This window comes from Cantharellus anzutake (genome assembly GCF_015039405.1).
Source record: "Cantharellus anzutake strain C23 chromosome Unknown EI90scaffold_152, whole genome shotgun sequence".
Taxonomy (NCBI): domain Eukaryota; kingdom Fungi; phylum Basidiomycota; class Agaricomycetes; order Cantharellales; family Hydnaceae; genus Cantharellus; species Cantharellus anzutake.
In genome coordinates, this window is record NW_024067102.1 from 43428 (window position 1) to 70836 (window position 27409).

A 27409-nucleotide genomic window follows, 5' to 3' on the forward strand; every position below is an offset into this window, starting at 1 on the left:
TAAACGTGTTGGGGGTGTGTTGATTCGCTTCCGGCATCCACGGCCTTCTTTTGAGACTCAATGGTCTCGATTCCTGAGCTTCAGTAAATTTGTTGCCAGTGACAGGCTGCACGGGTTCCTGCCCTTCCATGGTCCGGCCGTAAATGAGCCGTAGTCGTCACGCCTACTAGTCCAAAGACTGGCTTTTCTACTCGGGATGTGGGAGAGTTCACAGTAGATCATCTTGGTATTCCCCGCTCAGAACGCTATGCACGACCGACGACAGAAGCCCATTGAAAGGGGTGATGTTATCTGTACATTAACAACTCACTGAATCACTCCTTTCACGTGAGCTTACCAGTCGATCTTGGGATCCACGGAAAGGCTCCCAGAAGCAGAGAAGTCAAGACCCGATACGCATAAGCTCGATTTGATTCTTCCTAATTTGAGTTAGTCATGTCCTAGTCCCCTTGCGTCGCTCCAACGGAGCCTCCCCGAAACTTGGAGCACCCTGTTGATTTTCCTGCTGCCGAATAGGATCCGTTATGTTGTCTCCTTACTTCAGGGGCGAATACCTATCGGGAGCTAGCCGCTGCATACTAGTGTTTGTGTTGGGAGAAGTTGTTCATCACTTGAGTAGTCCACGCAACACCAAAAATCTGGGTTTGCGGGCACGAAAAACTATGTGTGCCCCTGACATTCGCTATGTTCCAACCAGGTTCATGCCCCCTTCCACCACAACGATGGTGAAATGACCTTGGATTATTTTATTTGATGCCGTTCAAGGACATTATGGGCATCAGGTAGCAGTGGCTCTGCTAAATGGCGCTGCGGGCTAAAAGTCCCGAGCCTGTCCTTACGTGACATATTCTTGCATGTCAACATTGAACATTGCTTGCACAGCTTGTTATCTGCGGCGAGCCAATCTGGATTCCTCGGATCACTTTGCAACTTCAATGATGTAATGAGATTCATTTGGAGAGCCGCAAAGTTCCGCAAGGCTTTTCCCTCTTGGTGTTGATACAGCCCTCAAGAATAGCCAGAAATAAGGCACTGGCAACTCCAATCGTCGACGACAACGAGCGCTCTCGGTGTCTCAGTTCATCTCGTCTAAGATCCCTCCAGATACCTCCAATCCCAAGCGGCGCACCTCTTAGCTCCGGATCAGAACACCCCAATATCACCAGTCTGTTTCCATGGGTTTGCTACATGTACAGCGGACGAACCATCCATGTCTTGATTAACCTATCCAAGCGAATCAGCCAGAAACCAAACTGGCGGACAAGTAAGCAATGACTCATCGCCTCGATCTCTCTCGGCGCTTCGATACCCAAAGTCCTCCAGCCTCCAGTATATACAAGACCCCGGAAGTGTGGACCCCACCACGTCGGACTTCACTTTCCGAAACGGGAGTATTGCTGAGACCCATTGCGGGGTGCCCAGCGTTAGGACGCCAGGTGAAAGTCTACTCACCTGCCGATACTGCTCCGTCAATTGGACGGACCCGAGGCCGAAGAACTCCTAGATCCAATTTCAATCTTGCATAACTTACCCGCACCGACGAGTCACTGAATCTGAACGATTAAAAGCATTATCGCGGTACATCTCCTTTCAGCATCGTATCGGAGATGCCTCTGATGATCAACCGCTTTATGACAGTCTGAACGTACTTGGTCATCTCGAGCATGACAGGAACTGAGTCCGCATTGCTTATCCGTTTTTGATTGCAAACGGGTTTTGATTTCCCTGATTGACAAGGACACACGGGATGTTGCCGTGGACTTAAATGTGCCCTTCAAGTCGTTGACCCCTTCACCTAAATAGATCCAGAATGCTTGTGAGTTTACCACTACTTCATTTATGCCTGTGCAACGATTACCTTGAATCCTAGCCGACCTCCCTGTACGCAGGTGGCAGTACTGTCAAGACAGGTGTGTTTTGTGTCTACCGGTTTTCCGGACCAATGGACTTCCCCCTAGCATTTTGTTTAGCAAGGGAGAAGCGATGGTTGTGCTCAATGCGCTCGGCGAGTGGAGACCCGGAGCGAACGTAAGTGAACAAAAAATATCCCCCTATTCCTCTTGTGCTGGATGGTTTCTTCTATGCTGGCGTTCCCATTACCACGGAACATGGTTGGTTCTATGTTTTATTCCTGTGATGAGCTTTTTTTTTTGCAAGTTGGATCGTAAGCCGTTCGACCCATGTTTATTTCTTGGGAAAGTCAGATATTCTCTAGCGTGTGGCTGTTGGGTGACAAGGCTAGGAGTCTTTTGCCCCTATGCGAGTCATTGAAGGAATTCCCTGTACGCTGAACGTATTGTACTAGTATCCGCTCTGATACGCTGATGCATGATGAACGGTCCACTGTTTCGTATGAAATACAGTTATGGGGGACAAGGTGGTACCTTTCCCGTTTTGATGCTGAGATCCGAACCTCATGCTTGCCCCCAAAAGAGGACGATACCCGGGATCGGACACAGCAAGTTGTGAGTGGCCCTAGCCCCTATGGCGCGTTCATTGGAATTCTCATACAACCCTTAGAGACTTTCGCTCGAGACAGCCTCCGCATACGAACGGATCACCGCGGCGAAGCCGACCCTTAACCGTTCATGTGCCGGGGGGCTGTCGAAATCATCAAGGAATCCCTAGGCGTGGTTCAAACTTTCGTTTTGAATTTAGTTGGGCATGAGCTCGATGCATTGTTTACCGGACATCTCTCAGATTACGAGCCATCAGACCAAATTCTTAAAGAGATGCTACAAGAGGATCGTGAGAATCGAATCCCTGCATTCGTTCCATAGCCACTCAATCGACTACCAAGCGCACCGCTCCAAGTGTCAACCTACCAAAGGATGTGCTCAGCTGAGCTGGTAGGCATTGCTGCTCGGCGTAAGTGTCTATCATTTCGATCCTGTATATCTTTGCGCTTGGGCCAAGACCATTCGCACTTTCGTTTGCCTACGATACCCAGGAACGGCGGACTATGATCGCTATGATCGAGGGACTTAACTCCAGTTTCTCCGTCTTCAGCGGAGTACTGAGACACCTGGCTGACGAGTCACAAGGGAATTTATAACGAAATGAGTCATTCGATTCGTAGGCTGTGATTAGTACTCACGCTGGATGAAATTAATCTCACAGATGAACACAGGTACGCAAAGGAGCCCACCGCACTTACCATCGTGGGAACGGAATCAGGACTCCGCTACACGGTATAAGCAGACCCGAAAGATTTCCGTTTGGCAAATTCTGCTTATTTGTGATTCGAATCAGATGTCGGCGGCCGTTGAATAGACGGGTCTTCCGGCCGCCTTTCAACGGCCGTATCTTCAAGCATGCGGTACCGGCGCCCCGATTGAAACTGTTAGCCATAGCTTGCAATCTTCTGAATTGGGTGGAAACCCCCACTCCGGTTCTGAGCTCCGTCAAGTGTATGCAGTGCTGCATTTCATGTGAGATGGGGAAATTAAAACTTAATGTTGGAAGATCTCGTAGCGTTGAACTTCTGGAGGTTGAGAATCAGGTATGGGAGACCCGTTGTATGGATAGAATCGGTGCAGCCACTGGTGTCTTTCCCCTAGCGGAAAGCCTCTGGATGGAGTGCATTCGAGAAGCGAGAAGCCCCCGCTGGCCCGTGCAGCCGGAAGAGGGGTGTACATTTACCAAGAGAATGCTGGGATTGACGAATGAACAGCGTGCTGTCAAAACACTGATAGACATAGATTTTAGAGAGGTGATCATTTTTTTCTATCCTAACCGAATCACTATATCATTTGTCATATCGTTGGTTCTTTGGAGTCGAAAAGGCGCGTTCTCGTGAATTTGTTAGCAAATAACTGGTTGCATTCTCCCTCTTCGGTGAAATTTTAGATAGGATTCAGGCTTGCCTTATCCTGTACTTTACTGCTGTGAGCGATGGATCGCCACAAAGCTCCGAGGGAATGCTGATTCGTTGCGTTAGGCTGTGTGCTAAGACTGAGATGCTATTACATAGATGATATGTTGCTAGGCTGGAACTTGCGGTGCTGATTCCGAAAAGGTCTGTACGTTTGTCGGTGCTTTGGGTGGTTGGCCCCATTATACGGGGGTCCTGAACTTTCCCAAGTAGTGAAAACGCCAAAAGGCAGTAAAAACGTTGTTGGCTGGACCCTCCAGAAGCTTTTGTTAATTTAGGCTCATCTCACGGGACAACTCACAGCTTAGAGGCGCGGGCCTTGGATTTTGGGCTATGGCGAATGGCGTTGTTACATCTAGGGGAATGAGGGGCCGGTCGCATTGCGGCTAATATCGAGGAGGGGGAGTTCGAGGCTCATGTTTTGGAGACTGAAAGGACATCTGTTGGACAGGGCTGTTCCGGATGCGTCCAGGAGTGGTGGAAAGGGGCCATTTTGGAAATGACGACCACGTCGATATTCTCCTGACCAACGATAACCTGGGCCTCAAAGAAATTCACCGTACATCCACTCATGCCTATCCGCGTGGGGATCGATGGTGAACGTACGCCACTCATTGGTGAATGACCTTGAAAGGCGTGGCCTGTTTTAATTCTGCGCTTGATCGGGCCCCAATAACTCTTCATTACGTTGCGCGAGTGTCAACAGTGGATGGCGGCATGAGAAAAAGTGCTAAAACCACAGAGCCCCTGTTCTAGTTTACTATGAGTTTTAGGATCATACAGTTTTTATCGCACTGCCCATTCCATAGCAAATTAAATCCCCTATTGCGTGAGATCTTGTCAACCACAGTGACACTTGTACGCCGCCTCATAAATCAGCATCATCGGCTGCGGTCTTGATGTAGAAGACAACAAGGCTAATCAGTTGCGCACGGGAAAAGGTGGGAACGATGTGTAACTGCATATTTACATCATTGGGGTGTTGAACTACGAACTGTCTGTTGTTGGTGTGAGTTGTCCGTTCTGGCAATTATTCTCAGCGGCGATACGAGCGTCAAGCACACACAGTGAACTGAATATTCTAGATTGTTTGTACGAAATAACCATGGGAGTGAAGAGGCAAGGACAAATTAGCAGTGTAAGGTAACGTTGATGCCATGACTCCCGCGGGGATCTCATGTTGTGGGTGACCAAACCGGATGACGATTATATTCCAAATAGTTCGTAAAGGCTAACAACTTGAACGAGGAATATAATGGCAAAGCAACCCTAATACGTACGGGTTGGGACCGAACGATTGGGACCGAACATTATGGGCACTGGCTGCCGTCATGATCGGTCTATCCGACACCATTACTGTGCAGAAGCTGAGAACGGGAAAGGGGCTGCAGACATGTCCACATTGTCCCCTTTACCTTTATTTTTGTTCAGCACAGTAAAGTTGCCTAGACAGGGAGAACTCAGACTGGCCAACTTACTGTATCGATGCCATTCATATATAATGGGTAGCTTGAGGCTTAGCCTCTATTGTGAGGGTATGATGACATGCAGCCTTTAACACCGCCGCCTCATCATCACATATCCCCCTTTTCCCTCGCGTTAGCAATAGCCCAGCTGTACTATAGAACTCGACTACGTAGTATCTACTAATGGGGATAATCCTTGTCGTTGTCGGGCGTAGCCGCTGAGTTATATAGCTCATAACGATTATTGGGCCCGGCTACTCACGATGAAAAGTTGAACGCCGCGATGATGATGCGTACTGAGTTTACGGTCCGCGTCTCTGTATGCTGAAATGAAACAAATTGCTCAGTACTCTTGTTAAGCTCGTGTCGTTCTGCATAGCTTCTTTCCCAGCATCAGTTGTGTCGCGATCGGTGACCAGTGGCCGCTGCGGGCCGGCCTTTTCCGACTCAGCGCATCATTCCGATTTGATTTGATCGGCTGCCTGTCTTCAAGACCTACACAGCATGTCACCACGTATGTCAGTGTCTGTGATGGATCGTTGGCCGCGTCCTTCCCGGCGTAATGTTGCAATATTCGCCCTTCCGCTTCAATGCCCTATTTCGGATGTGGTCAATCCAAGCAGATCTTCATCGCTGCGTCCCTGGCTTCGACGTGATCCGTAGCGTCAAGATTGACACCTCCCAACTCGCTTGATGTATGGGGATGAATCACCGGGAGCGCGCCCCGCCATTGTTCAAGTGGGGAAATGAATCCGAAGTCCTGGAATACTAATATTCCAATGAAGCAAACCACTGAGCAGATACAAAACGTAAAAATGGATACAGTGTTCATGGATTTCCATACTACAAAAGGGTATAAGGAGAAGACGATTAAAGACGATGGAATGGTCCAAGGTATAGTGAAATACGACAGTCAAGAGAAACGAGCGTGTTGCATGCGCATTAAGTGGAAGGTCTAATGAAATAGCCAATAAAGAATGGGTAATGAGGTAACGTGGAAACCGAACTATGCTTGAGAATGATGATTCCGGCGGATTGAGACTGAATGAGCAAGTTTTTTGGTCTCGAGTTGGAGTCAGCTGGCTCTCGAATTATTCTATTTTCAGGGAGTTCAGTCGTGTTGGTCAGTGGAGATGGCAGAAGCCCTGAGATCGGGTGATGGAATACCCATTGGCAACATAGGCAACGCCACCGTTGGCATCCTCAAGGTATGCTTGATCCGCCGCTGATGGAAATAGAGATCGTTTGGTGACACGACTTCGATGTCTTCGACACGAACGGACAGTTTGCCACGGCGTTTGTCCTCAGTGTGGCGCCCTGGCGAAGCGAAAGATGTTCGCACGAGATAGGATATGCTGTGCTCCCGAATCTCATGTGGTTGTGCAACTCTGAGAAAACAAACTGATCTTATTCCTGGCGCATGCTGTGCAATTTCCTTGATGGTGTCAAGCTCGGCTGATTGAACGAGCTGTAGGATTTCGGTGCGTTTACGAAGCAGAGCTTCATTGAATAGTGCTGGTAGAGATTTCGAGGGCGTAACTTTCCAAAGTGACCTAAGGCGAAGGCAGGAGTGTTGTTCGGGGGAAAATACGGATGATGGTAGTGATAGGCGTTTTAAGTTGGGAAGGTATGCGGTAGCCCGTATCAGAACCTAGAAAGGGAAGGAAAGTAAGTCATAGTGCGGGGCAAATTAACGAAATCCCACGAACATTTGCAGGCAGCGGGGAACTCGAACAAAAGAGAGTGACAGTCCCAAACCAGCGAGGCTGAAGCTCTAGTACTTCCAGGTTCGGAAGAATTCGGCCAAGAGCAACCAGCAAGTCACAGCTGGATTTGGCGGGGTCATCCTCAAAGTCTTTGTCATCTTCCTCTCCTTCAGATTCAACGTCACTGTCATTATCATAATGCACGGCGCCCCGGGGGAGAGACAAAGTGACAGGATCATACGAAAGCTCTTTGAGTTGAGGCACACAGGTCAACGCTCTCACAAGCTGCTCGTTGACGCCCATGCCGAAACCAGCGGGCATGCTAAGTCTGAGTCTCTCCAGACGAGGGGCGAGTCGTAGGAGGCACTCCATGTCCTGGAAGCCATCGACTTCGAGACCGCGCAGTGAAAGCAGGTCAAATGGCTCAACATGCCGAAGTGCGTCAGCTATAGCCCTGCCTACCGGAAGACCAGCGTCAAGGACTGACGAGTGGCGTCTCGGAAAAGCGTGAGTCCCTAGGGCGTGGGCGACGCGCATGCGAAGGGTATGTATGCGTGATGTGCGCGAGAGGATAGAAATCAAGCAGAGGAAAGGACAGAGGGGATCCGATGGGGCTGGGTCATTGTAGTAAGACAAGGCGAAGTGTTCGAAGGCTTTCACAAAATCCACGTCCATAACAATGATCAGTTCCCTGAAAAAACCAAAATGAGTGAGGGCCTTGCTGCCAAAGGGGTGTAAACGAACCGTATGAGTTCCAACGGATCGGTGGCATCTGCCATAACCGCCTTGAGCCTGTCCAGACGCACCTTGGACGTGATCGGAACGCTCCGGAAAAGGACTGGTCGTGCAATAGCACGAAGGCCCCTTGACACTGATGAAAATGCAGCAATGTCGCTGGAATTTGTGACATAACCAAGGGTAGGATGTCGATCTGGAATGTAGCTCGAAATTTCTGTGAGGAGCTCAGGGGGAAGGCTGAGGAGCGACATTGGGGAGAAATAGGACGTGTGAGAGCCTCTAAACGAGGAGATAGTCATGATGGGGAGTTACGCAAGAGCGGCTGGAGGAGGGGGCGAAGGGTTTCCGACGGGCATCGTTGCAGCGAGGGGTTGAGGTTTTATTATCATACAACACGGATGCAAATTGACAATAACTGAACTGTCCCGAATCTTGGGTCCAACACATTGGTAATTGTTGAGAGATCAAGAAAATTGTCAAGCCTCTCAATGCGGATACCAGTTTCCCCCTTTGGGGGAGGCACCGCTCATAGGAGTGACAGTACTGCTCATGGCTTCACGTACCATGACCAGCAGTGCAGAGGTTGAGCAACGATTAATCGGTTCAAGTTGAAAATTCATTGAAGGGCAGAAATTAAAATATACATATTAGGACTAGAAAGCTCCCTAGGAGAGCAGCACTAGTATGTGCAATCCCATATAATTGTACCTTGGGTGCCGCGGCCGCCCTACTGAATTTGGCACATTTCGGGCGTTCTCCTTGCCACCCTCTTTCTACGTGCCTCACAACGGATCCGCGACTCTCTGTACTGACCCGAATTTCTGCCTCAGTTGGCGCATGCGTATTTAAGATAATCAATCACTATCAACGTTGAATGCGAACAAGATTTCATATAACGGTCTGCGTTGTTGTGTCTCGGACCGCAGCAGCACACAATCATCGAACCGGAATGGAAAGAATGCATTGTATGGGAGAACGCTTTACAACGTGCACCATACGCCACCACAACCGAACGCATGATCCCAGCTCACGCGTGGATTCCTCACAATGCCATTTTCTTTACAAACTTCCTATATATCACCATCAGTACAACTGCCGCAGCAATGACCTTATCGGCGCACCCCGGTGTAACATAAAATTGCACAAAGGTCAGCACGGAAAGTGATTGTTTGTCACGCTTAAGAGGAGAAAAGTTAACATCCCACGGCATGCGAACAACTCATTGGCGCAAATTCTGTAGTGAAAACAAAATGCGATGAATACGTCAGCTTGGGAGGCCTCATGAGGAAGGGATCGCATCCCACCGTTTCGAATAAGAACGACCATTCCACATCCTTGACCATTTCCGGTACAGTCGGCAATCGGCACTCCCTCACCGAACCGTGAATCTTGATTTACTGTTCGGGACGATAGGCAATCGTGCTTTATGAACCCCTAGTCTCGTAAAGGGCTCAGGACGGAGCTAAACGTACACAGTCCCTTGAGAGAATCGTTTGAGCCGATTCAATCAGAAGAAGTTGCGCTCGTGGAGGGTTTGTATTCATTCGCCTTTGCATGAACAAAATGGGACCCTCCGAATGGAAGTGGGAAAACTATTTGGCAAATTTGTAATGGAAATTCTGGGTTCAAGAAATCCTAATTCTGAATCAACGGCCATGCCTTGAGGCATATTTCAAAGCAGATCGACCAATGAGCTTACCGCTGACACCGGAGCTTGTGAATCACGTTGGAGGTGTGTTAGCAGATACAAAGGGGGTGGGAACCGTGGGTGATCACCTCAACGTGGAGAAAGAAGCAGAAGAATTCCGCCCAAGTCTACCTCTCCCTTTTTTCACGTACGATTGCGTGACCACAGAAGGAGAATCCGGTGCAGTTTATTAGCTGAAGGTCCGGCCCCAACTCTATGCCTTAATAACAGATGTAAAGGGTAGGGGTTAGGTCTGTACCCCTGGGGACATGTCGAGATACTGCGGGGGAACACGTGCGCTTCTCGGGGTGAGACTCACCGGAGCAGGATCAACGATTGCGGGGATACATGGGGGTTGGTCAATGCTTCCGGTCTAGAAAATGGTTTGGAATGCCGCAACTGCATGCACAGATGGCAACTTCAAGGTTGCCGGTTGAATCCAGCGCAACTATCAAGATCCGTGCCCAGGGACTCGGAGCGAAGACTGCGAAGAGTATTACGGGTGACTAATTTGAACCGAGTACTTGGAAACTGCCCCAACTGTGCGAAGAAGTGAAACTCTTTTAAGGCAACCCTGAGACCTAGGCACACCCCAGCATAACGCGACGGGATTGGATGGTTTCTGCAACTCAAATCCAAGCAGTATCACCCATAGGATCGGTCCGCTGACCAACGGGCGCGGCGATCTACTTTTGATGTCGCCTGGACATCTACCTAATATTACGAAGTCATAGAGGCTGGAGTCCTGCCTAGCTGGACCCGCTTATGGGGGAATGACACAAAATGTGCCTGGATGCGGCGTGATTTGATCGGCACCTCCCGTCTATCGGCCATCTAAGCGCCGTCAAACCATTCAGCGCTTGTCCAGAGTTTTGATGGCTACACCTGCCACTGCCACTCACTCCCATGAGCATCCAGAAGCCGGGACAAAGTCTAAGCTGGAAAATGAGGCACTGGGTCAAGGCATCTTGGACCTCAGTATGCTGAAGACGCTTGCGCAGCGAGCCCTGGTTGACGCTCTGAATGCTGTGAGGTCCTGTTTCTTACATTTATCATCTAGATTTCTGCTGATAGCTGCTCGCTAGGTGAATGGTGCGAAAACACTCGCACTCGATCCCTCGCTTGCTGGGCCCCTCAGCCTCGTCACGGAGGTGTCACTTCTCAAGGTCAACACTATTATCTTGCCACTTGCTATATTTCCATGTCACATGAAGATTTATCATACAGCATCATGGAGTTGATAAAATGTTCTGGCTAGAGCCAGGGCCTCTCAACGCCTCCACTGCAAATGTCGTGTACCTGTGTCGCCCCGAAATTAAATGGATGAAGATGATAGCAGGTAGTGGAACTTGCGTAGCCGTTCTTCGACTCCTGAATAAACCTACTAGATCAAATAAAGCAATCAAACGCTTCTTCCACCTCTCACTCATACAACATTGTCCTTGTTCCTCGTCGAACTGTTCTCTGCGACCGTATTCTCGAAGAGGAAGGCGTTCTCGGCGAAGTCAACATTAGTTCATACAAACTGGAATTCATCCCACTCGAGGATGACTTGATCAGCCTGGAGCTGGACCGTGTGTGGAGAGAGATTTACTTGGTGCGTCTCCCTCTCGACCTGGTCGACTGATTCCCTCAGACTGACGTTCTGCAAGGATGGCGACGAGTCGTCCATTTTTTATGCTTCGCAGGCTCTGATGACGATACAGCAAGCGTACGGCCTATTTCCTAGGATATTGGGGAAAGGCGATGGTGCAAAGGTATGCAAGCTTAATTGGTTTGCTGTCCGTCGTTGATTGGGCCTCCGTATCGTGTAGAAACTGGTCGAACTTCTTATTCGCTCAAAGCCTGCGCCTTCTTCCCGCACGCCTGCGACCTTGACGAATGTGTCGGAGGCAATAGATTCGCTCATCATTATCGACAGAAATGTCGACCTCATTACTCCCCTGCTAACGCAGCTCACCTACGAGGGACTCATTGACGAGTTCTTCAGCATCCAAAATTGTGGGTTGCCTTTCTTATTCTCCCGTCTTCGTGTGCCTACTGACACATGGCTCACTCGCAAACAATCACTGCAGCGCACGTCAAAGTCGATGCCGCTCTCCTTGCGGCACAACAACCTGCTACCGCGTCCCCAGGCCCTTCAACCGCTCCGTCACTGCCTGGCGCATCTGCTCAGGCCAAGAAGAAGCATCACTTGAAGTCTTCAGATCTACTCTTCGCTCAACTGAGGGACTCAAATTTCGCGATTGTTGGTGGGAAGCTTAGCAAGGAAGCCAGGAGGCTTGACACAGAGTACAAGGTATCTAAAGCAATCATAGGAGCAAACCAGTAAAACTAAATGTTTTTTTGCAGAACCGGCATAATGCACAGACCGTAACTCAACTGCGGGAATTTGTTAACAAGCTCGGGGGTCTTCAAAGTGAACATCAAGCCTTGAGACTTCGTCAGTGAAACCTTTTAGAGGCTCACGTCCACTAACGCCGTTGTTAGCTAGATACTGGGCTTTCAGAGGAGATTGCTGCTCGAACCAAGCATGAACACTTCAACAAGAGCTTGGAAATACAGCAGAGTGCGGCAACTTCACACGTTACCTTTGGGCTTTTCTCTAACGTCATGATGCTTTTGGATGGATACAGACCTTCTGCAACGCTACGATACGTCGGCGCAAGTTTCAGCTATCGAAGGCCTCGTGTCTGAGCAAGCACCCATGCATATCGTCACGAGATTGCTTTGCCTGGCGAATTTGACTATTGGAGGCATCAAGGTGAAGATACTGGAAAACCTGAAACGAGAAATTCTTCAGGTCAGTGTCTTTCACCTGCATCGTTGCTTCTGATGACCACATCTCATGCTGTCTCAAGACATATGGATACAGCTACCTTCCTATGTTCCTCTCTCTAACCGCCACAGGCTTAATCTCCCCAATTCCAGCCCCGAAAACTGCCCCAGCTCCGTTACTCTACAACAACATAAGAAAGGCTCTCCGACTGCTTTCCGATACAGATGAATCATCTCCGACGGACATATCCTTCGTCTACTCTGGATATGCACCTCTCAGCGTTCGCCTGGTCCAATGTGTCGCCCACAAGACTGGTGTGCTCTCTTCTCCCGACGGGAATACTCCCGCCCGCGAAGGTGAAGGCGCAGCGACGGAAACTCCCGTAATTCCTTTCGCGCAGCCCATCAACGGCTGGAAAGGGTTTGAAGATGCGGTTAAATCTATACCAGGAGCGACAGTTGATAGATTTCAACACGGCGCAACACCGAGTAACGAAGTAGATACTCAGACTACTTCCTTCAGTACGAGCGGCAACCCATCTTCACTGCAATGTTTTGGGGCTTATCGAATTCATAGGTTCCGTACCAGCCTCTGGGAGACAGACAACAACAATGGTTTTCTTCCTAGGAGGCTGCACATTCACGGAAATTGCTGCTTTGCGATGGCTCAATACTCAGATGAAAGGTACGATCAAATGAAGTTTTTTCTTTTTCGGTATTTGAGGCCCGTTCATCATTCCTTGACAGGGAGAAGGATTGTGATTGGAACGACGGGCATCATTAATGGATCCAAACTATTGGAAAGCCTCATTGATGGACCTCTGGGGAACTTCGCGCCAGCGACTTAGAGGGAGTTGTTTTACGGTAGTTACAGCGATCATCAGATTCTTGTGCTCCATTGGTGGATGTTATTATTATGAAACAGCGGTGATGTGGGTTGTGATATAAAGCGTTAATGCGGCGTCGATAAATGCAAGTTTTAAGGCGGCCGGTCATCAGATCGACTCGAATTTTGAGTTTGAAGCCACAGGTGGGTATCGACAGTATTTATCGGATATAAATGTTACTGTCCATGTCCCTTGAGTATCGAGTCAGTATATGGTATAGTTACGAAGAATGGGGATCAACTGAATCACCTTCCAATGCAGAAAATATCGAGTACTCATAAGTCATGACTCCAGAAACGGTATGTGTTTCCAAGATCCGATGCGTGCCTTTGTGGCTTTCTAACGAAGCCCGCTGGTATGTGAACGTGAATGGTGGTTCTCCCTGCTAGGACATCAATAATTTCTCTTTGTGTCGAAGGTGTGGGTGGAGCTTACAATAAGGGTAAAGACTATCTCAGCCTATGGGAAAAAGAGGAGTTAGTTAGAATGCGGAGCAGGCCAACACTCTAACAAGGCACAGCGCGCACCTGTTCGCCTAGTAAACGCGGACGGATCAGCCAACAGGCACCTTTAGTCGCGGCGAAAAAAAATTGCGTTACACACCTTCCCGAAGATCTTCTATGACGTTTTTCCCCTGGCTCACACGGGCAGATGGCAGCGGCCTGATGTTCATGTGAAGATCGGACACGGAACTCTGACAAGAAGCTTGTTGGTGAGCGATGCTGACGATTTCGAACATGCCAGGCTTCTCTGCTACTCTGCTGAACTTTGGAATTTTCGAGGTTGCGGAGATGAGTTTTCCATCGAACCTGTAACTGCAAAGCACGTTCAGTGATGTCTGTGCATAGGAAATGAGAGATCGTTTAAGTCATTTACTCAATTTTCCACGGAGCGTTGCCCTCAAGCTGGAACTGTAGGACGTCTCCAACACAGAAGTCCTCCCTCCTTTCAAAAGGAAGGATGGCGGCTGTTTCTGCAACGTCGATTCTGAAGGATTGAGGCCCTAACTCCACTGTCGATGGGGGGCACTGAGACGAATCTTCAAATGATTCGATAGTGATGATGTGGGGTCCCACTGTCTTGAACGTGTAGTTGGGAAGTTCAAGTTTCCACTCGTGCGACGAGACTTCCACACTCTCTGTCACGACGGAGCTTGTTGCCAAGTCCTTTATTGCCAAATCTAGCTTGAATGGGGGTTGTCCGTGAAGAATGACGATTCCATCGCTACCGTGAGTCGCTTTAGGGATGAATTTGTCGTCCAGGCAGACAGATCCTGTGCCGGACGACTTGAAGTGGGCCGAGGGCCGTGCCAGAACGTCCTGTGCCAATACCAGACCACTCAAGCGACGTAATTCTGGTGACGACACCAAGGGGTAGGCCGAGTCTCCCACTTTGGCGATATGGTACTCATGGTGCCCAGTTTCACTCGTTTTGAGTTGAAGATTGCTCGTATTTTGAATGCTGTTGAAGGTGATACGGTCCTGCATACGTCGTTCTCGAGACTGGCCGACATATTCATAAATGACCTGGAACGGGGGACGTCCTATAGGCTATTTTTGAGCGCTTTGGCGAAAGGGACGGTCAGTACACCTAAATACCTTGCAGTTGGATGTCTACGAAATCCTCGTTCCCTTCACAAACAGGTGGTCGGACAATAATTCCTTCAAGGCTCAATTTCCTGAAACGACAATGAAACTCTCTCCCCCCGTTGAAAAGACTGACCAAGTATACCTACCCGGCATCTTCTCCAAACACCGCAAATGGGCGTTGAATAGTTTTCACGAGATACGTTGACTGTTCTTGGATGACTCGGCCGGGGCAATGCGAATCCTTCACCTGTGTTGACACCTCTTAGACAGCAGATATATATATAACAGGCTTTGAGTTGCACGTACGTTGGTCAAAGTGTACAGACCAGGCTGCTTGACATCAAGATTGGCGTTCGCCGACCGAATACGGGCCACTCGACCGGTGGGGCCTCTCGACCCAGCATCTGCTTCCGCCGGATCGGTTATTTGATAGGAGACATCCCATGGCTGTACAAATAGGAGCTATGTAAGGCCCGAAAGGTCTTATAGATAGGGATAGTTTCCACTTACCCCATCTCCTGTCAAGCGAAGGGGCAAGTGGGCTGTTTCCGTATCCAAGATCAGCGCCTCTCGAGTGCTGTCCGTAGAATAGAACTAGCGGATCGACATCAGAAGGCGGTTTAGCAAGCCAATAATGGTAATACCTTGATGGTCGGCTATTAAGAGAGGTATTAGAGAGGTTATTGCCTTTGCTTTTGAATATATAGGGACAAATACCTTGACGCGCTTCACGAATACGGAGATACCCGTAGTGTCTAATGCTCTACGACAACCATTGGCATCCGTAACGCTGACTATGGTGGGTATAAATATAGCTTAAAAAAATGTGATTGTGCCGAAAAGGAAAAACGCTCACCCAAATCAATTTCCATTGTGCCTCCAGTTTCTCTGAATTCAGGCAATATGGGTACTTCCACGGTCTCTCGAGTCTCGTTGAGAGATCTGAAACTTCGAAGTTCAGAGCCTTTAGGTCCGACCAGCTGTAAGTCTACCACAAGCGGCGGTGTGCCCTACAATCATTATTATCAGGTCAAGGATATGGGTCCCCCCCCCCAAAAAAAAAGAACTGTTCGGCGTACACTCAGATCCAGGGAAACTTCAACAAAGTCCCCTTCGCAATTACTCGTACGGATGCGGGAATCTGCAGGCTTCGTCATACCGCCGCCGCCGACGCCCCGAACAAAGTTTGCAGAAGCCAACGGATGAACATGTCGAGTGGTAGACGGAGTGCCAGCGATCGGAACCCTCTGATAATTCCTGTCCGAGATATGGATGAAGGTGTAGGTATAGCTACCACTCCTTTCCGGTTTCAACACAATCTCGCCCCGGGCGCTATTGAAAGTCTTGACCAGAGTCTTTGGTGGGTTTTTATCGTGTTTTTCTGTGTATACCAATACGAATGGTGGGGTTCCGTGCAGCAACGCTGTGGCTGAAACGCCAGTATCGCTTGAACTAAGGAAAATAGGTCAGCCAAGCTTTATAGGTTCAGTTCAAAAAACGCATTACCACTCTTGTATGCCTTGGAATGTAATCTCAGCTGTCGGCTTGGGTTGTTCGATGACTCTGCAAGTTTCCGGACTCAAGATATCACCAGGACACGTTTTCCCCTGGACTTTGATGATCGTATATTCACCAGGTTCAGTGACCCCAATCGTCAACGTCTTCTTGCCTGACTGTGACGCGAATTCCTTCGTCCAGCCTTTCCTACCCTTATTAGAATCGACAGGCTGGAACGAAATCGTCACGGTCCAAGGCCCATCAGCAGGATCCAGGTTGTTGAAGGCGATCGTAATAGTGCCTTCCTTTCCCTGAAGCAGACCAACCGTCCTGTCGGGGCCAGTCCCACAACCCCGGAAACTGACTGAACTGCGGCCCAGTACGGTGATGGACTTTTGAACGTCTGATTCGTGGGATGTGGCGAATGGAAGATCGACGACGTTTCCAACACCATCTGTGACCGTTTCTAGCGTGTAAACATGCAATCCTTGCACGTTTAGAGGGAGGTCTAATGGTATTTTCACCTCTTGTGCTAAAGGAAGACCTCGACTCTACTTGTAATTCGGTTAAAAAAAAAGCGCTGTTGAAAACTCGATAAAAAGCAAAACTAAGCTATATATACCTCAGAACCCGCTTCAATGCCTTCCACGGTGAAATGTTCCTTCTTTCCACCAATGACGCGATGCCACCGAAGCGTTAATGGCGTAGTGCCACGTACGTCGATGAACACCTCCTTCGTACCACCTGTACACTGCAGGGGTGCTAGATCCCCCGTCTTGAATATGGCAGAAGGACATTCGACTACCGCCGTATCTATTTTCCCAGAATACCGTCGGATACGGACATCTGCATAGGTGTTGTCTAAAATGCGTTCGAGCCTGACAGTGCCTGGTCGGGTAATACGCAAGTATCTCATTGTTTGAGTTTTTTCAAGTTTCTTCCTTGCGAGAAGGGTAGCATAGGATGAAGATGATATCATCTTGAGCTGGGATTGTGGAGTTCGGATTCGCAAAGCAAGAGCCCCATCACCTTCATCCAACTCGTCGTCGTCGTCGTCGTCATCATCCTCATCGGTCTCGGCAGATCCCAATAATCGATCTTGCTCGGCAAAGTACGCGGCCGCTGTGCTCTGCATCTTGTTCAGTTCTCGAGACGTCACATTGATGTAGTCTCTAGGCCCTTTGTCACCAAGGGGAGCGATTGAGTACTGGAGCAGTGAGAGCGACTTTGAGTTGTTGAGGAGGATGGGAATTAATACTCCAACACTTGGATTGGCGAGACAGAAAGGCAAGGAATCCGGGTTGAATATAGCTGCACTAATAAGAAGAAAAAACAAATCAAGGTATATAAAGACGATCAATCACTTTGGACCTGAGACGTACCCAATTGGGGTTATGCGTACGGTATGCTGTCCAAGAAGGTGGGCGCCGTAATCAATCACATCTTGGATCTTGACTCGTCTCTGGGATATTGTAAGTTCATCATATTCGAAGAATCCCATGATGGCTAAGCCAAGTAAACGAAGTGGCGTTGAGCGATGGTCATGACCAATGGAACCCACGTCACTAGAAACGTACCCCGAATAGGAGAAGGCAGAAACTTTCCCAGAAAGATCTATAAAGGGGTAACCATTGGGAGCGCGTAAACAAAGGAAGGTGATACATACGACATAGTTTCCGAACAGGACATAATTAAACCCAGTTAACAATGTTATTTGGGCGATACGAGCACGTTTGTCGAATTGAAGTCTTGTGAATGCACGTTGAAAGGGTCTGAATTTTTAACACTGAATGAATCTGGGCACACCTCGGTATGCGTAGATACGGAAGAAACCACAACAAGATGGCGTCAAGGAACGTCCATTTGAGGAACAACAGAGATGCACTCGGTCCGTCATGTTCTACAAGGGAAGCAGTAAACTCCCCAAACTTGATCGCCTAGGAAATAAACGATAAATGAGGTCGTATTCTGAGTACAATAAAACGCGGTGGCCATACTTGGGAAGCGGCGAGTAACCCCAGGACGAGTATGCGCTACAAAGAAAGAAGGCCAGTTGAGCGAAAATGATTGGGTGCATGATGGAATGTGACGCACTTGGGTAGGGATGTCAAGATATTTCTCCCCAAATAATGCCCCAGGAGGAGATGGAGGAGGTGGAGGATGGTCCGCCATACAGATACAACTAATGAATTTGGCCAAGATCCAGGTTCATTTGACTAACACGTGCCCGTGCCAGTCGGCATGTGCCGCAACATTTGGGCAATTTCGGCACGGTATGACGTTGAGGGGCCTCGGCTTCCGCAAGCTATAGGCAACCATCGTAATCCCATATCCGTCCGGTGTTTTTTCATTAATTACTCTCGTGTGGATACAGTTGCAAGTCGGACCGCAGCCGACGATGAAGGGAACGATTCGAAGCATTCATTTTGTCATTTGAGCGGTACCTTTCATGGGGATTGGTGCACTCGGAACCTGTATTGACACGCGCGATCGTACGTGCGATCCCGCCGATGATCCGGGCGGCCGTTGAAAGTGTTGAATTAGGGTCACTCACTCCAAGCACCCGCCAAAGCACTCGGGTCAAAGCCCGTTCGCCACACCACGCCCTTTGCCAACTTGCCACACGACTTTCCTTTTGTTTCCTCATAGCTTATATACGATGTGTCTTACTCTACAGGCCCCTCGTCCAGCTAATCGAGGAGTAGCCGTAGATTACACAGAAAGAGGGTGAATGACAAAATAGCGAGGAGTTAGATGTATAGTATCTATGATTCGAAGATGGTGAACCCGTTTCCGGTGGGTGGTTGTACAAGTGCACCGGATGCGCACCATATTGTAACCCAGGGTGAATGAATTTTGACACGATGATCCTCCTGGCATGCTGCTGCGTCTCACAAGTTGTTACTTATGCAGAGCTTCGGATCACTGAGAATGGATAGAGTGGAGCGGCTGGTTAACGCACAAGTCAGTGGGAAGCCGAAGGTCTGTGAAGCCTTCCGCGGGACTGGGGGAATTAATCATGATATGGACAAGAGATGATGACAAATCTAGCTTTTCGTATGAAAAATTGCCGCAGCAGATAAGCGCTATACCAGGTAAAGTAGCAACCAAGACGAATTGGAGCAGGAAGAATAGGAAGAAAAGCTGAATCAAATCGAGTGGTTGCGCTGTCTTCAGCAGAAACAGGTCATGGCATCCACATCTATTCGCATAACTAGTCGACTTTTTAAGCACCCGAAAGTCGTGCGTGGCCAACTTTGGGAACGCAAGTTTCCCTTTGCCTCGGACTTTGGAGCTTAGAGGGTGCCATTGTTGGAGGAACCGTGTGCTATGGGAGGCCGGACGAGTTTTCGTACAGCCACATTCCCACATCCGAGCGAGGAACTCGCCCGGACAGCCACATTCCTGCGGTAGCGTGACTACTTGGTCACAACACCTTTTTCTTCTTACTTATTTTGGTCACTTCGGACTTATCCGCGAAGTCCACAAACTATATTCAATCTTTTGAATTAGTTTCCCTTTTCCTCAGTTCTCGCGCATATAGTGAGACTGAGGTTAGTTGTCTTTCTTTCTTATATCTTATAACTCATTGTATATTACCTTATAGCTTTACTACTAGGTAATATAATAGTTCTCGCGCATATAGTGAGACTGAGCTTTACTACTAGAGCAAGCGGTTATTCCGTTAGCCATGACTTGTGGTCACACGCCGCACTTCACGGTGAGTTTAATGCTTGCTGGGTGAGCTTGCTCCATTAGGACGTCAGCATAGGATTCACTGTGCCCGAGGGTATGGAGGTTCATGAAGAAGGTTTATGTTGGATTTGAATTGAATGGCCGAAGTGGTAGGCAGGTGACCAGCGTCTCTTTGTGGGCACCGAAGTCGAGGAAATCATCCGGGCTGAATTAATTAAGAGACTTGGCGTCTTCTCGAAAAATATCCACAAAAAAAAACGCACACCGAATTGCGGGCAAGTTGTGTTCTAACACATAATGCGATGCAGACTGTGATGAGGCTGAGCACCGTCAACGATGGGAATGGTTTTGTAAATACATTGGCATTCTCCCGCTCTCCGGATCCAAAGCGCGTGGCCCGGCCCCTCCAAATCACATCGATCTGCAAATTGGCGAGTTTGGCATTTCTTCCAAGCTTGCCAATCTCGTTCTCTCTTTCCTGCAATCAGAAAACTATCCTTCGGGTCCAACTTCCATCTTTTCCAACTCAACAACATGGGCGGATGATGATGGTGCCTGTCCAAACACGTGCGCGCGGCCGGGGTCAATTTCCGCTCAGGCGCAATTTCAAATTAGGTAGCCTTGGAAGGAATGCGTCCGTTGGTGAATCCATCCCTTCTTCCGCTTTTATCCCTCATGTCAAGTGCGAGGAGACACCTTCATGCCGTCGTCGCCGCAGCGATCGTTTGCTGCTTTCTTTTGCTTACCGCAATGCTGAGACTGCCACAAGCCCCATCTTTTGTCGTCCCACGTATTGTCATCGACAACGCGGCTTGCTCAGCAAATGACGCAATGCCTCGGCCCAATCTACGCCAATCGGATGGGGAGCAATCATTATTTAGACAAAATCTGACTGTTTTCTCTCATTCGACGCTCTCCTTCCGTGGTAAGCACGAACACAACCCAAGGCGCATACCCTAACTTGCTCTTTTTTTTTCTTCCCAGACAATCTCTGGTCTGACAAGAATTACATTACGGTATGTCGAGCTGATGGAAGAACTGACGCCGCCGACTGACGCTTCACAGACATGGGGCAGCGCTGGATTCAGTAAGTCGTGAAACATTACACAGTCCCGCAATAGCATCGATCTCACTCTTATCAGCTAACGATTTTATGGCCTATGTACGTTCTCGCCCAGTCCTTCCCCATCCCAATTGCTCACTCTTACCTCAAAAGATGAATTTAATATACTTGGCGATGATGACCGACCGGATCCCCATTATTCCGCCCCCATCCTTTTCCCATCACGTCGACACTCGAGAGAAACTATACTTCAATCAAGTCTTCAATGTCTCCTCGTTCAGTGCCTCGCTCAGATGGCCCATACTGGACTGGTCGGAAGTGAAGAACCCAGAGTCAGAGCATCCTGATATCATAGGTTGTTGGTCAACATGGTATGGACACCTTCAACATTCTTCCCTCCCCCTCTTCTCATTACTCACGCTCAAAAAAAATCAGGGAACGAGGTGCACCCGAGAAACAACCAAGATGGAGCAGCGTCACCGAAATCCTGTTCATCGGTGAGCTTACAAACTTGCCGACTTTTTTTTAACGCCGCGTACACCACAATTGGTTAGATCCCTCTTATACGACCACCCCTACTTGGGCTTCGTTCGGACCTCCCGGGTGGCCTCCCCGAATATCTGCTGTATCTGGTGCGTTTACGACGGGGGGCTCCAGGCAAATGCGATGACTAAATGGAAGAATGTTGTTGTTGTTGTTGTTGTTCAGGTCTTGCATATCCACAAGGTCGCCAATGGGCGTTGGAGAACGAGAAGCCTGTCCCATCGAGACACGAAAAACATGAACTTCTTCCGGACGAGGTTGGTGCATTTTTGAACGTTCAGTGAACGTTTTTTTTTTTGTTTTTGTTTTTGTTTTTGTTTTCTGAGCATCTACTTTTTCTTTTCTCTATACAGCATCTCTTTTGCATGGACTACATTTTCTATGCAGGGTTGGCGTTTCCAAAGGACATGTTTGGTGTCGAGTGGAGCCCTGGATGGCGAAACGTTGCGCGACACGCACATTTCAACGAACCGTTACTCGAAGCTGGGAGGAGGTACATCCGGAGGTTATTTGGAACGTCGGAAGAGGGTACGACACCACATGTGAGTGTGTGAGGAAATACGGATTATCGTTTCCTTCCCAAGGAACCTTCTTATTTTTTTCCACGTCAGTTCATTGCCGTCCACATTCGCCGTCAGGACTTTGAATCGTGGTGTGGAGATGGTGCAGCCGACGACTGCCTTGCTCCTCCATCGGCGTACCATGTACGCGTCAAGGAAGTCCAAGAGGAGTTACTGACCAAGAAGGGGATTCACGTTGAACATGTTGTATTTTCGAGTGATGATAAGGATTCGAGTCTGTATTGGAAAGAAGTGGAATCATTTGGTTGGCGGCGTCTTGCTCTTGAAGATGACGACGCCGAAATGGACTTGAGACGAACTTTGGGATCGTAAGTGACGTTACATATCCTGTTTCCTTCCTTTCATATAACAACCCCCCCCACCCACACCCCTTTTGTTAGATGGACATCTACCATTATGGACGCCGCGATACAATCACTCGCGATCGGCTTTGTAGGCACGGAGCTATCAACTTTTAGCTTATTGTCGACGCATCGTGTAGAGGAATGGAATGGTGGAGTGACGCGGGGTGTGAAATGGGGTCAGAAAGGAGCGGATGAACACTAATTTATAATTTATAATCCCTAAAGTCGAACTCAACTCCCCTCGGTCCTTCTTGCCCTTACGCAAATGCTTACAAACGGGACGGGAATGCTCTTTTTTTCCATTGGTTATGTAGTATATCAGTGCAGCTTCCGTACAGCTGTATAATTTCATGTAGTGGACTTTCCGGAAATTGGAGGATAGTTGGAGGATAGAGATTGTTTCGCAACTACTTGTTGACCAGACTTAGGATTACGACCAGTAGTTCATTCCCACGGCCTGCCGGAGGCCCAAATCAATTCAAATATCTTCATTTTCAACTCAATCCAAAATCTTCGTGGGACATGGGACGAACTAGTGGTCGTAATCCTACAATAGAGGTCCCTCGGAGTTTCGGATAAACCTCGGCAAATCGGAGAGCAACTGGGGAGAAGTCTGGGTGTAAGCAGCTAGGATCGATTTCTCAGTTGGTTTTGCATTGGAGGATGGAATCTGCCGCAAGCTTTCCTTAAGCGCGCAATGGGATGAATTGCGCCTTGCGGCAATGGCTTGCGAACTGCGCAGCCTCTACTTGAGTGTCACCACCCGCTGCGCGACCGACCTTTCCCCCATCCATTCATCCATCCATTATTGACCATGTCGCTGAGGCAGAGGGTCAAGCGCCTCCTCGCCGTGGGAGGCGATGTTGCAATTCCGGTTCTCACTGCCATCGATTCTGCCTCGGGCGTGTTCCCTCCCCTAAAAGCTGCCACCGGTGCCACACTCTTCATCCTCACTGAAATCAAAGTTAGTAACAATTTATGCCGATCCTGAAAAGGAAGTTGACAATCCGTATTGTGTAGAAGTTTAGGGGAAATCAGGAGGAATGGGAGCGTTTTGGAAAATATATCGGGGACGTCATGGTCGATGTGATTATAACCGTCGATTCGTATGGTGGATCTAACGAAGAGCCTAAGCCGTGGGTGGAAAGCGTCAAGAAGCTGAGCGAGTAAGTAGTATCCGCTCTATGCGGGCCAGTTCTATAACGTAGGTACTTTGTAGGGCGCTAGAGCGCATTCGAATTGAAATCGGTCGATTGCGTAGAAAGACGGAAAGGCAATCCGGTATCCGCAACTTGTTCTCTCATATGAAGAACCCCAGTAGGATCGATGATTTTAAGAAAGATTTTAGCGAAGCCTTGGCAATGTTCCAAGTAATTCCGTTTGATCCCCGTTTATGTTTATGTTCTGATCTTATCATCGAAACAACGTAGCTGCGGACAAACTTGACGGTCGGTGCAATAGCAAACAATCAAGATCGTGGAGTAGAAGATTCCTCAGTTCTGAATGAACTCAAATATCCCATTATCGCCCATCACGATTCAACTCAGCCTTGCATGAAAGACACTAGGACTGATCTGATCGAGCATATTATGACGTGGTGTCGTACCACGGAGGATAGCAAGAATCGTGTGTTACTGCTAACCGCCGTGGCCGGTGCCGGCAAGACATCTGTTGCGCTCTCGATCGCTGAGGAGTGTAAAAGAGAAAAGATGTCATCAGCAAGCTTCTTTTTCAAAGCAGGTGAGCAGTTGCGGCCGGACCATCTCTTCAGCGGCATGGCTCGATCTCTGGCAACCCACGACGCTGCATACCGTGCCTCCCTCATATCTGCTCTTCAGAAAGACCCAGCCCTCTCGACTGCCCCATTCGCGACGCAATTCGAGAAACTAGTGGCTGAACCTCTCCATCTCAGGACACCCTCGTCTGACCGTCCCATTGTGATTATCATTGATGCGTTAGACGAGTGCGACACAAAGTCATTCCCACGTCTTGCCGATATACTTCGGAAGGCAGTCCCAAAACTACCACCTAACATCAAATTCTTTCTCACTTCGAGACAATTTGACCTCGTTGATCGTTTCCTATCACCTAATTACCCTATCGATCGCCTCACCATCGATCTCTCGGACGATGCTAACTTGCATGACTGTTCTATCTACATCCGATCACAACTACACGAACTGAAAGATGTGCATCCTGGTTTGGAAGATGGAATCGGGGAAGAAGATACATTAGTCCAAAGCATACGAGAGCGGGCAGGCGGCTTGTTCATTTGGATCAGCACTGTCTTTGATTACATCAAGGTCAGCGGTAGTGATGCTGCGAAGATGCTGAAGAAACTGCTGGGTGATGATCTCAACCGATCAAAGGCATCCGCTGAGGAAATGATGGATAAGCTATATGCGAGTATTTTGGAGAAGTGCAACTGGAAGGATGACGATTTTGTGCATGATTATCCGATTGTGATGGGAGCAATTCTAATCGCACAGAAGCTACTATCCGTTGCGGCCTGGGATGCCATTCTGTCACCACTGCTGGAGTCAGACATCCGATATACATTAGCTCAACTTTCACCTCTCGTCTCAGGAGTAAGAGATCCTGACAAGCCAATCCGTATTCTGCACCAATCCTTTCGTGACTTTCTCATGGACCGAGTCGATCCACAATCACCCATACTTGGTCGATTTGGAGTGGATGCGAGGAGGGAGAACAATAGAGTGGCCCTGCGCTGCATCAAAATCTTGAATAAAGAACTTTCAACTATGAAGGGTTTAGGGCTAATCAAAGACTTATCCAAAAAAACCAAGCTGCCACCCATTCCTCAAAATGCGCTGTCCGAACATGCCCATTATGCATGTCGGCATTTCGTGCATCATCTCAGCCAATTTCAGGAGCCACTGGAGGCACCCAATGGGCCGATTCACATATTTCTCAATGAGCAGATATCGTGCTGGGTGGAGGTCTGTGTGAGGACGGAAGGGTACATTAGTATATCATCATTCCCTGAATGGGCCAAGGTACGAATCATCAGTAGCGATCATTTGAGGCTCTTGTTCAGTCTCATGTTCCATTCAGTTGAACGTTGATTGGGTCTCCAAAGAAGTCATTCACAAGTTGGTCAAAGTATTTCTCAATATAAGGGAAAATCTTGCGTTCTTTTTAAGATTGCAGGAGGCATATGAGTTGGCAAGTGATTCAGTTGCACTGTGCCATTGCCTTGTGTCTACGGGCTCAGAGTCCTACACCCCGGATCTGGCTCGAGCACTCGGGGATCTAGCTGCATCACTCACCCACCTTGGACGACATTCTGAGGCACTCCTTGTGAATGAAGAAAGTGTGCAACTCTGGCGCGAGCTAGTTGTCACCCATCCAACATCATACACCCCGGATTTGGCTCGAGCGCTCTGGAATCTTAAAGTATCACTCAACAAAGTTGGACGCCATTCCGAGGCGCTCACAGTGATTGAAGAAAGTGTGCAACTCTGGCGCAAGCTAGTTGCCACCCATCCAACATCATACACCCCGGATTTGGCTCGAGCACTCCGGAATCTTAAAGTATCACTCAACAACATTGGACGCCATTCTGAGGCACTCATGGTGATTGAAGAAAGTGTGCAACTCTGGCGTGAGCTAGTTGCCACCCATCCAACATCATACACCCCAGATTTGGCTCGAGCACTCCAGAATCTTGAAGTATCACTCAACAAAGTTGGACGCCATTTCGAGGCGCTCACAGTGATCAAAGAAAGTGTGCAACTCTGGCGCGAGCTAGTTGCCACCCATCCAACATCATACACCCCAGATTTGGCTGGAGTGCTCCGGAATCTTCAAGTATCAATTGACAAAGTTGGACGCCATTCCGAGGCGCTCACAGTGATCGAAGAAAGTGTGCAACTCTGGCGTGAGCTAGTTGCCACCCATCCAACATCATACACCCCAGATTTGGCTGGAGCGCTCCAGAATCTTTTTGTATCACTCAACAAAGTTGGACGCCATTCCGAGGCGTTCACAGTGATCAAAGAAAGTGTGCAACTCTGGCGTGAGCTAGTTGCCACCCATCCAACATCATACACCCCAGATTTGGCTCGAGCACTCCAGAATCTTCAACTATCACTCAATGAAGTTGGATGCCATTCTGAGGCACTCACAGTGATTGAAGAAAGTGTGCAACTCTGGCGTGAGCTAGTTGCCACCCATCCAACATCATACATCCCAGATTTGGCTCGAGCACTCCGGAATCTTCAACTATCACTCAACAAAGTTGGACACCATTCTGAGGCACTCATGGTGATTGAAGAAAGTGTGCAACTCTGCTGTGAGCTAGTTGCCACCCATCCAACATCATACACCCCGGATTTGGCTCGAGCCCTCTGGAATCTTTTTGTATCACTTGACAAAGTTGGACACCATTCAAAGGCACTCATGGTGATTGAAGAAAGTGTGCAACTCTGGCGCAAGCTAGTTGCCACCCATCCAACATCATACACCCCAGATTTGGCTCGAGCGCTCCGGGATCTTTTTGTGTCACTCCACAAAGTTGGATGCCATTCTGAGGCACTCACAGTGATTGAAGAAAGTGTGCAACTTTGGCGCGAGCTAGTTGCTACCCATCCAACATCATACACCCCAGATTTGGCTCGAGCACTCCGGAATCTTAAAGTATCACTCAACAAAGTTGGACACCATTCTGAGGCACTCGCAGTGATCAAAGAAAGTGTGCAACTCTGGCGCGAGCTAGTTGCCACCCATCCAACATCATACATCCCAGATTTGGCTGGAGCACTTGGGAATCTAGATGCATCACTCACCAACCTTGGACAACATTCTGAGGCACTCCTTGCGAATGAAGAAAGCGTGAAGCTCTGGCGCAAGCTAGTTGCCACCCATCCAGCATTGTACACCCCAGATTTAGCTGAAGCGCTCAAGAATCTTGTAATATCTCTTGACAACCTTGGACATC

General features: G+C 48.8%; 4 protein-coding genes across 4 annotated transcripts; 1 reads left to right on the forward strand and 3 right to left on the reverse strand.

Annotated features, from left to right (window-relative positions):
- Positions 1 to 5815: 5815 nt before the first annotated feature.
- EI90DRAFT_3090528 (uncharacterized protein) lies at positions 5816 to 6265 on the reverse strand. Its single transcript, XM_039062338.1, has one exon. The coding sequence runs from the start codon at positions 6170 to 6172 to the stop codon at positions 5951 to 5953; it is 222 nt and encodes a 73-aa protein (XP_038908571.1). The 5' UTR covers positions 6173 to 6265; the 3' UTR covers positions 5816 to 5950.
- Positions 6266 to 6451: 186 nt separating this feature from the next.
- On the reverse strand, positions 6452 to 8083 carry EI90DRAFT_3022369 (uncharacterized protein; the record flags this gene model as incomplete). The annotated part of the gene is made up of 3 exons (XM_039057764.1): positions 6452 to 6991; positions 7050 to 7737; positions 7791 to 8083. 3 exons carry the CDS (start codon positions 8081 to 8083, stop codon positions 6452 to 6454), a joined length of 1521 nt encoding a protein of 506 aa, XP_038908572.1.
- Positions 8084 to 13006: 4923 nt separating this feature from the next.
- EI90DRAFT_3090543 (uncharacterized protein) lies at positions 13007 to 18433 on the reverse strand. The gene is made up of 22 exons (XM_039062339.1): positions 18317 to 18433; positions 18220 to 18255; positions 18029 to 18159; positions 17889 to 17970; positions 17800 to 17836; positions 17605 to 17728; positions 16845 to 17538; positions 16232 to 16773; positions 15805 to 16177; positions 15582 to 15735; positions 15443 to 15519; positions 15370 to 15381; positions 15236 to 15319; positions 15032 to 15172; positions 14872 to 14972; positions 14735 to 14814; positions 14013 to 14679; positions 13740 to 13951; positions 13664 to 13671; positions 13572 to 13595; positions 13386 to 13518; positions 13007 to 13327 (listed from the first exon to the last, which is right to left on the reverse strand). Exons 1-22 carry the CDS (start codon positions 18392 to 18394, stop codon positions 13245 to 13247), a joined length of 3873 nt encoding a protein of 1290 aa, XP_038908573.1. The 5' UTR covers positions 18395 to 18433; the 3' UTR covers positions 13007 to 13244.
- A 1959-nt stretch (positions 18434 to 20392) lies between these two features.
- Positions 20393 to 22824, forward strand: EI90DRAFT_3090547 (uncharacterized protein). The gene is made up of 12 exons (XM_039062340.1): positions 20393 to 20843; positions 20903 to 20934; positions 20984 to 21005; positions 21061 to 21080; positions 21135 to 21352; positions 21417 to 21478; positions 21536 to 21613; positions 21690 to 21781; positions 21878 to 22066; positions 22136 to 22413; positions 22486 to 22717; positions 22752 to 22824. Exons 1-11 carry the CDS (start codon positions 20549 to 20551, stop codon positions 22649 to 22651), a joined length of 1452 nt encoding a protein of 483 aa, XP_038908574.1. The 5' UTR covers positions 20393 to 20548; the 3' UTR covers positions 22652 to 22717; positions 22752 to 22824.
- The last annotated feature ends 4585 nt before the right edge of the window (positions 22825 to 27409 follow it).

Bases quoted from the DNA above. Each gene is read 5' to 3' on its own strand.
- EI90DRAFT_3090528 (XM_039062338.1), bottom strand. From the start codon at position 6,172: ATGAACACTGTATCCATTTTTACGTTTTGTATCTGCTCAGTGGTTTGC.
- EI90DRAFT_3090543 (XM_039062339.1), bottom strand. From the start codon at position 18,394: ATGGCGGACCATCCTCCACCTCCTCCATCTCCTCCTGGGGCATTATTT. The intron at 14,973-15,031 runs GTACGTGCAACT...GTGTCAACACAG, and splicing joins GTCTGTACACTTTGACCAAC to GTGAAGGATTCGCATTGCCC. The intron at 13,519-13,571 runs GTAAGCTCCACC...ATGTCCTAGCAG, and splicing joins AGATAGTCTTTACCCTTATT to GGAGAACCACCATTCACGTT.
- EI90DRAFT_3090547 (XM_039062340.1), top strand. From the start codon at position 20,549: ATGCGTCCGTTGGTGAATCCATCCCTTCTTCCGCTTTTATCCCTCATG. The intron at 20,844-20,902 runs GTAAGCACGAAC...TTTTCTTCCCAG, and splicing joins TTCGACGCTCTCCTTCCGTG to ACAATCTCTGGTCTGACAAG. The intron at 22,067-22,135 runs GTGAGTGTGTGA...TTTCCACGTCAG, and splicing joins AAGAGGGTACGACACCACAT to TTCATTGCCGTCCACATTCG.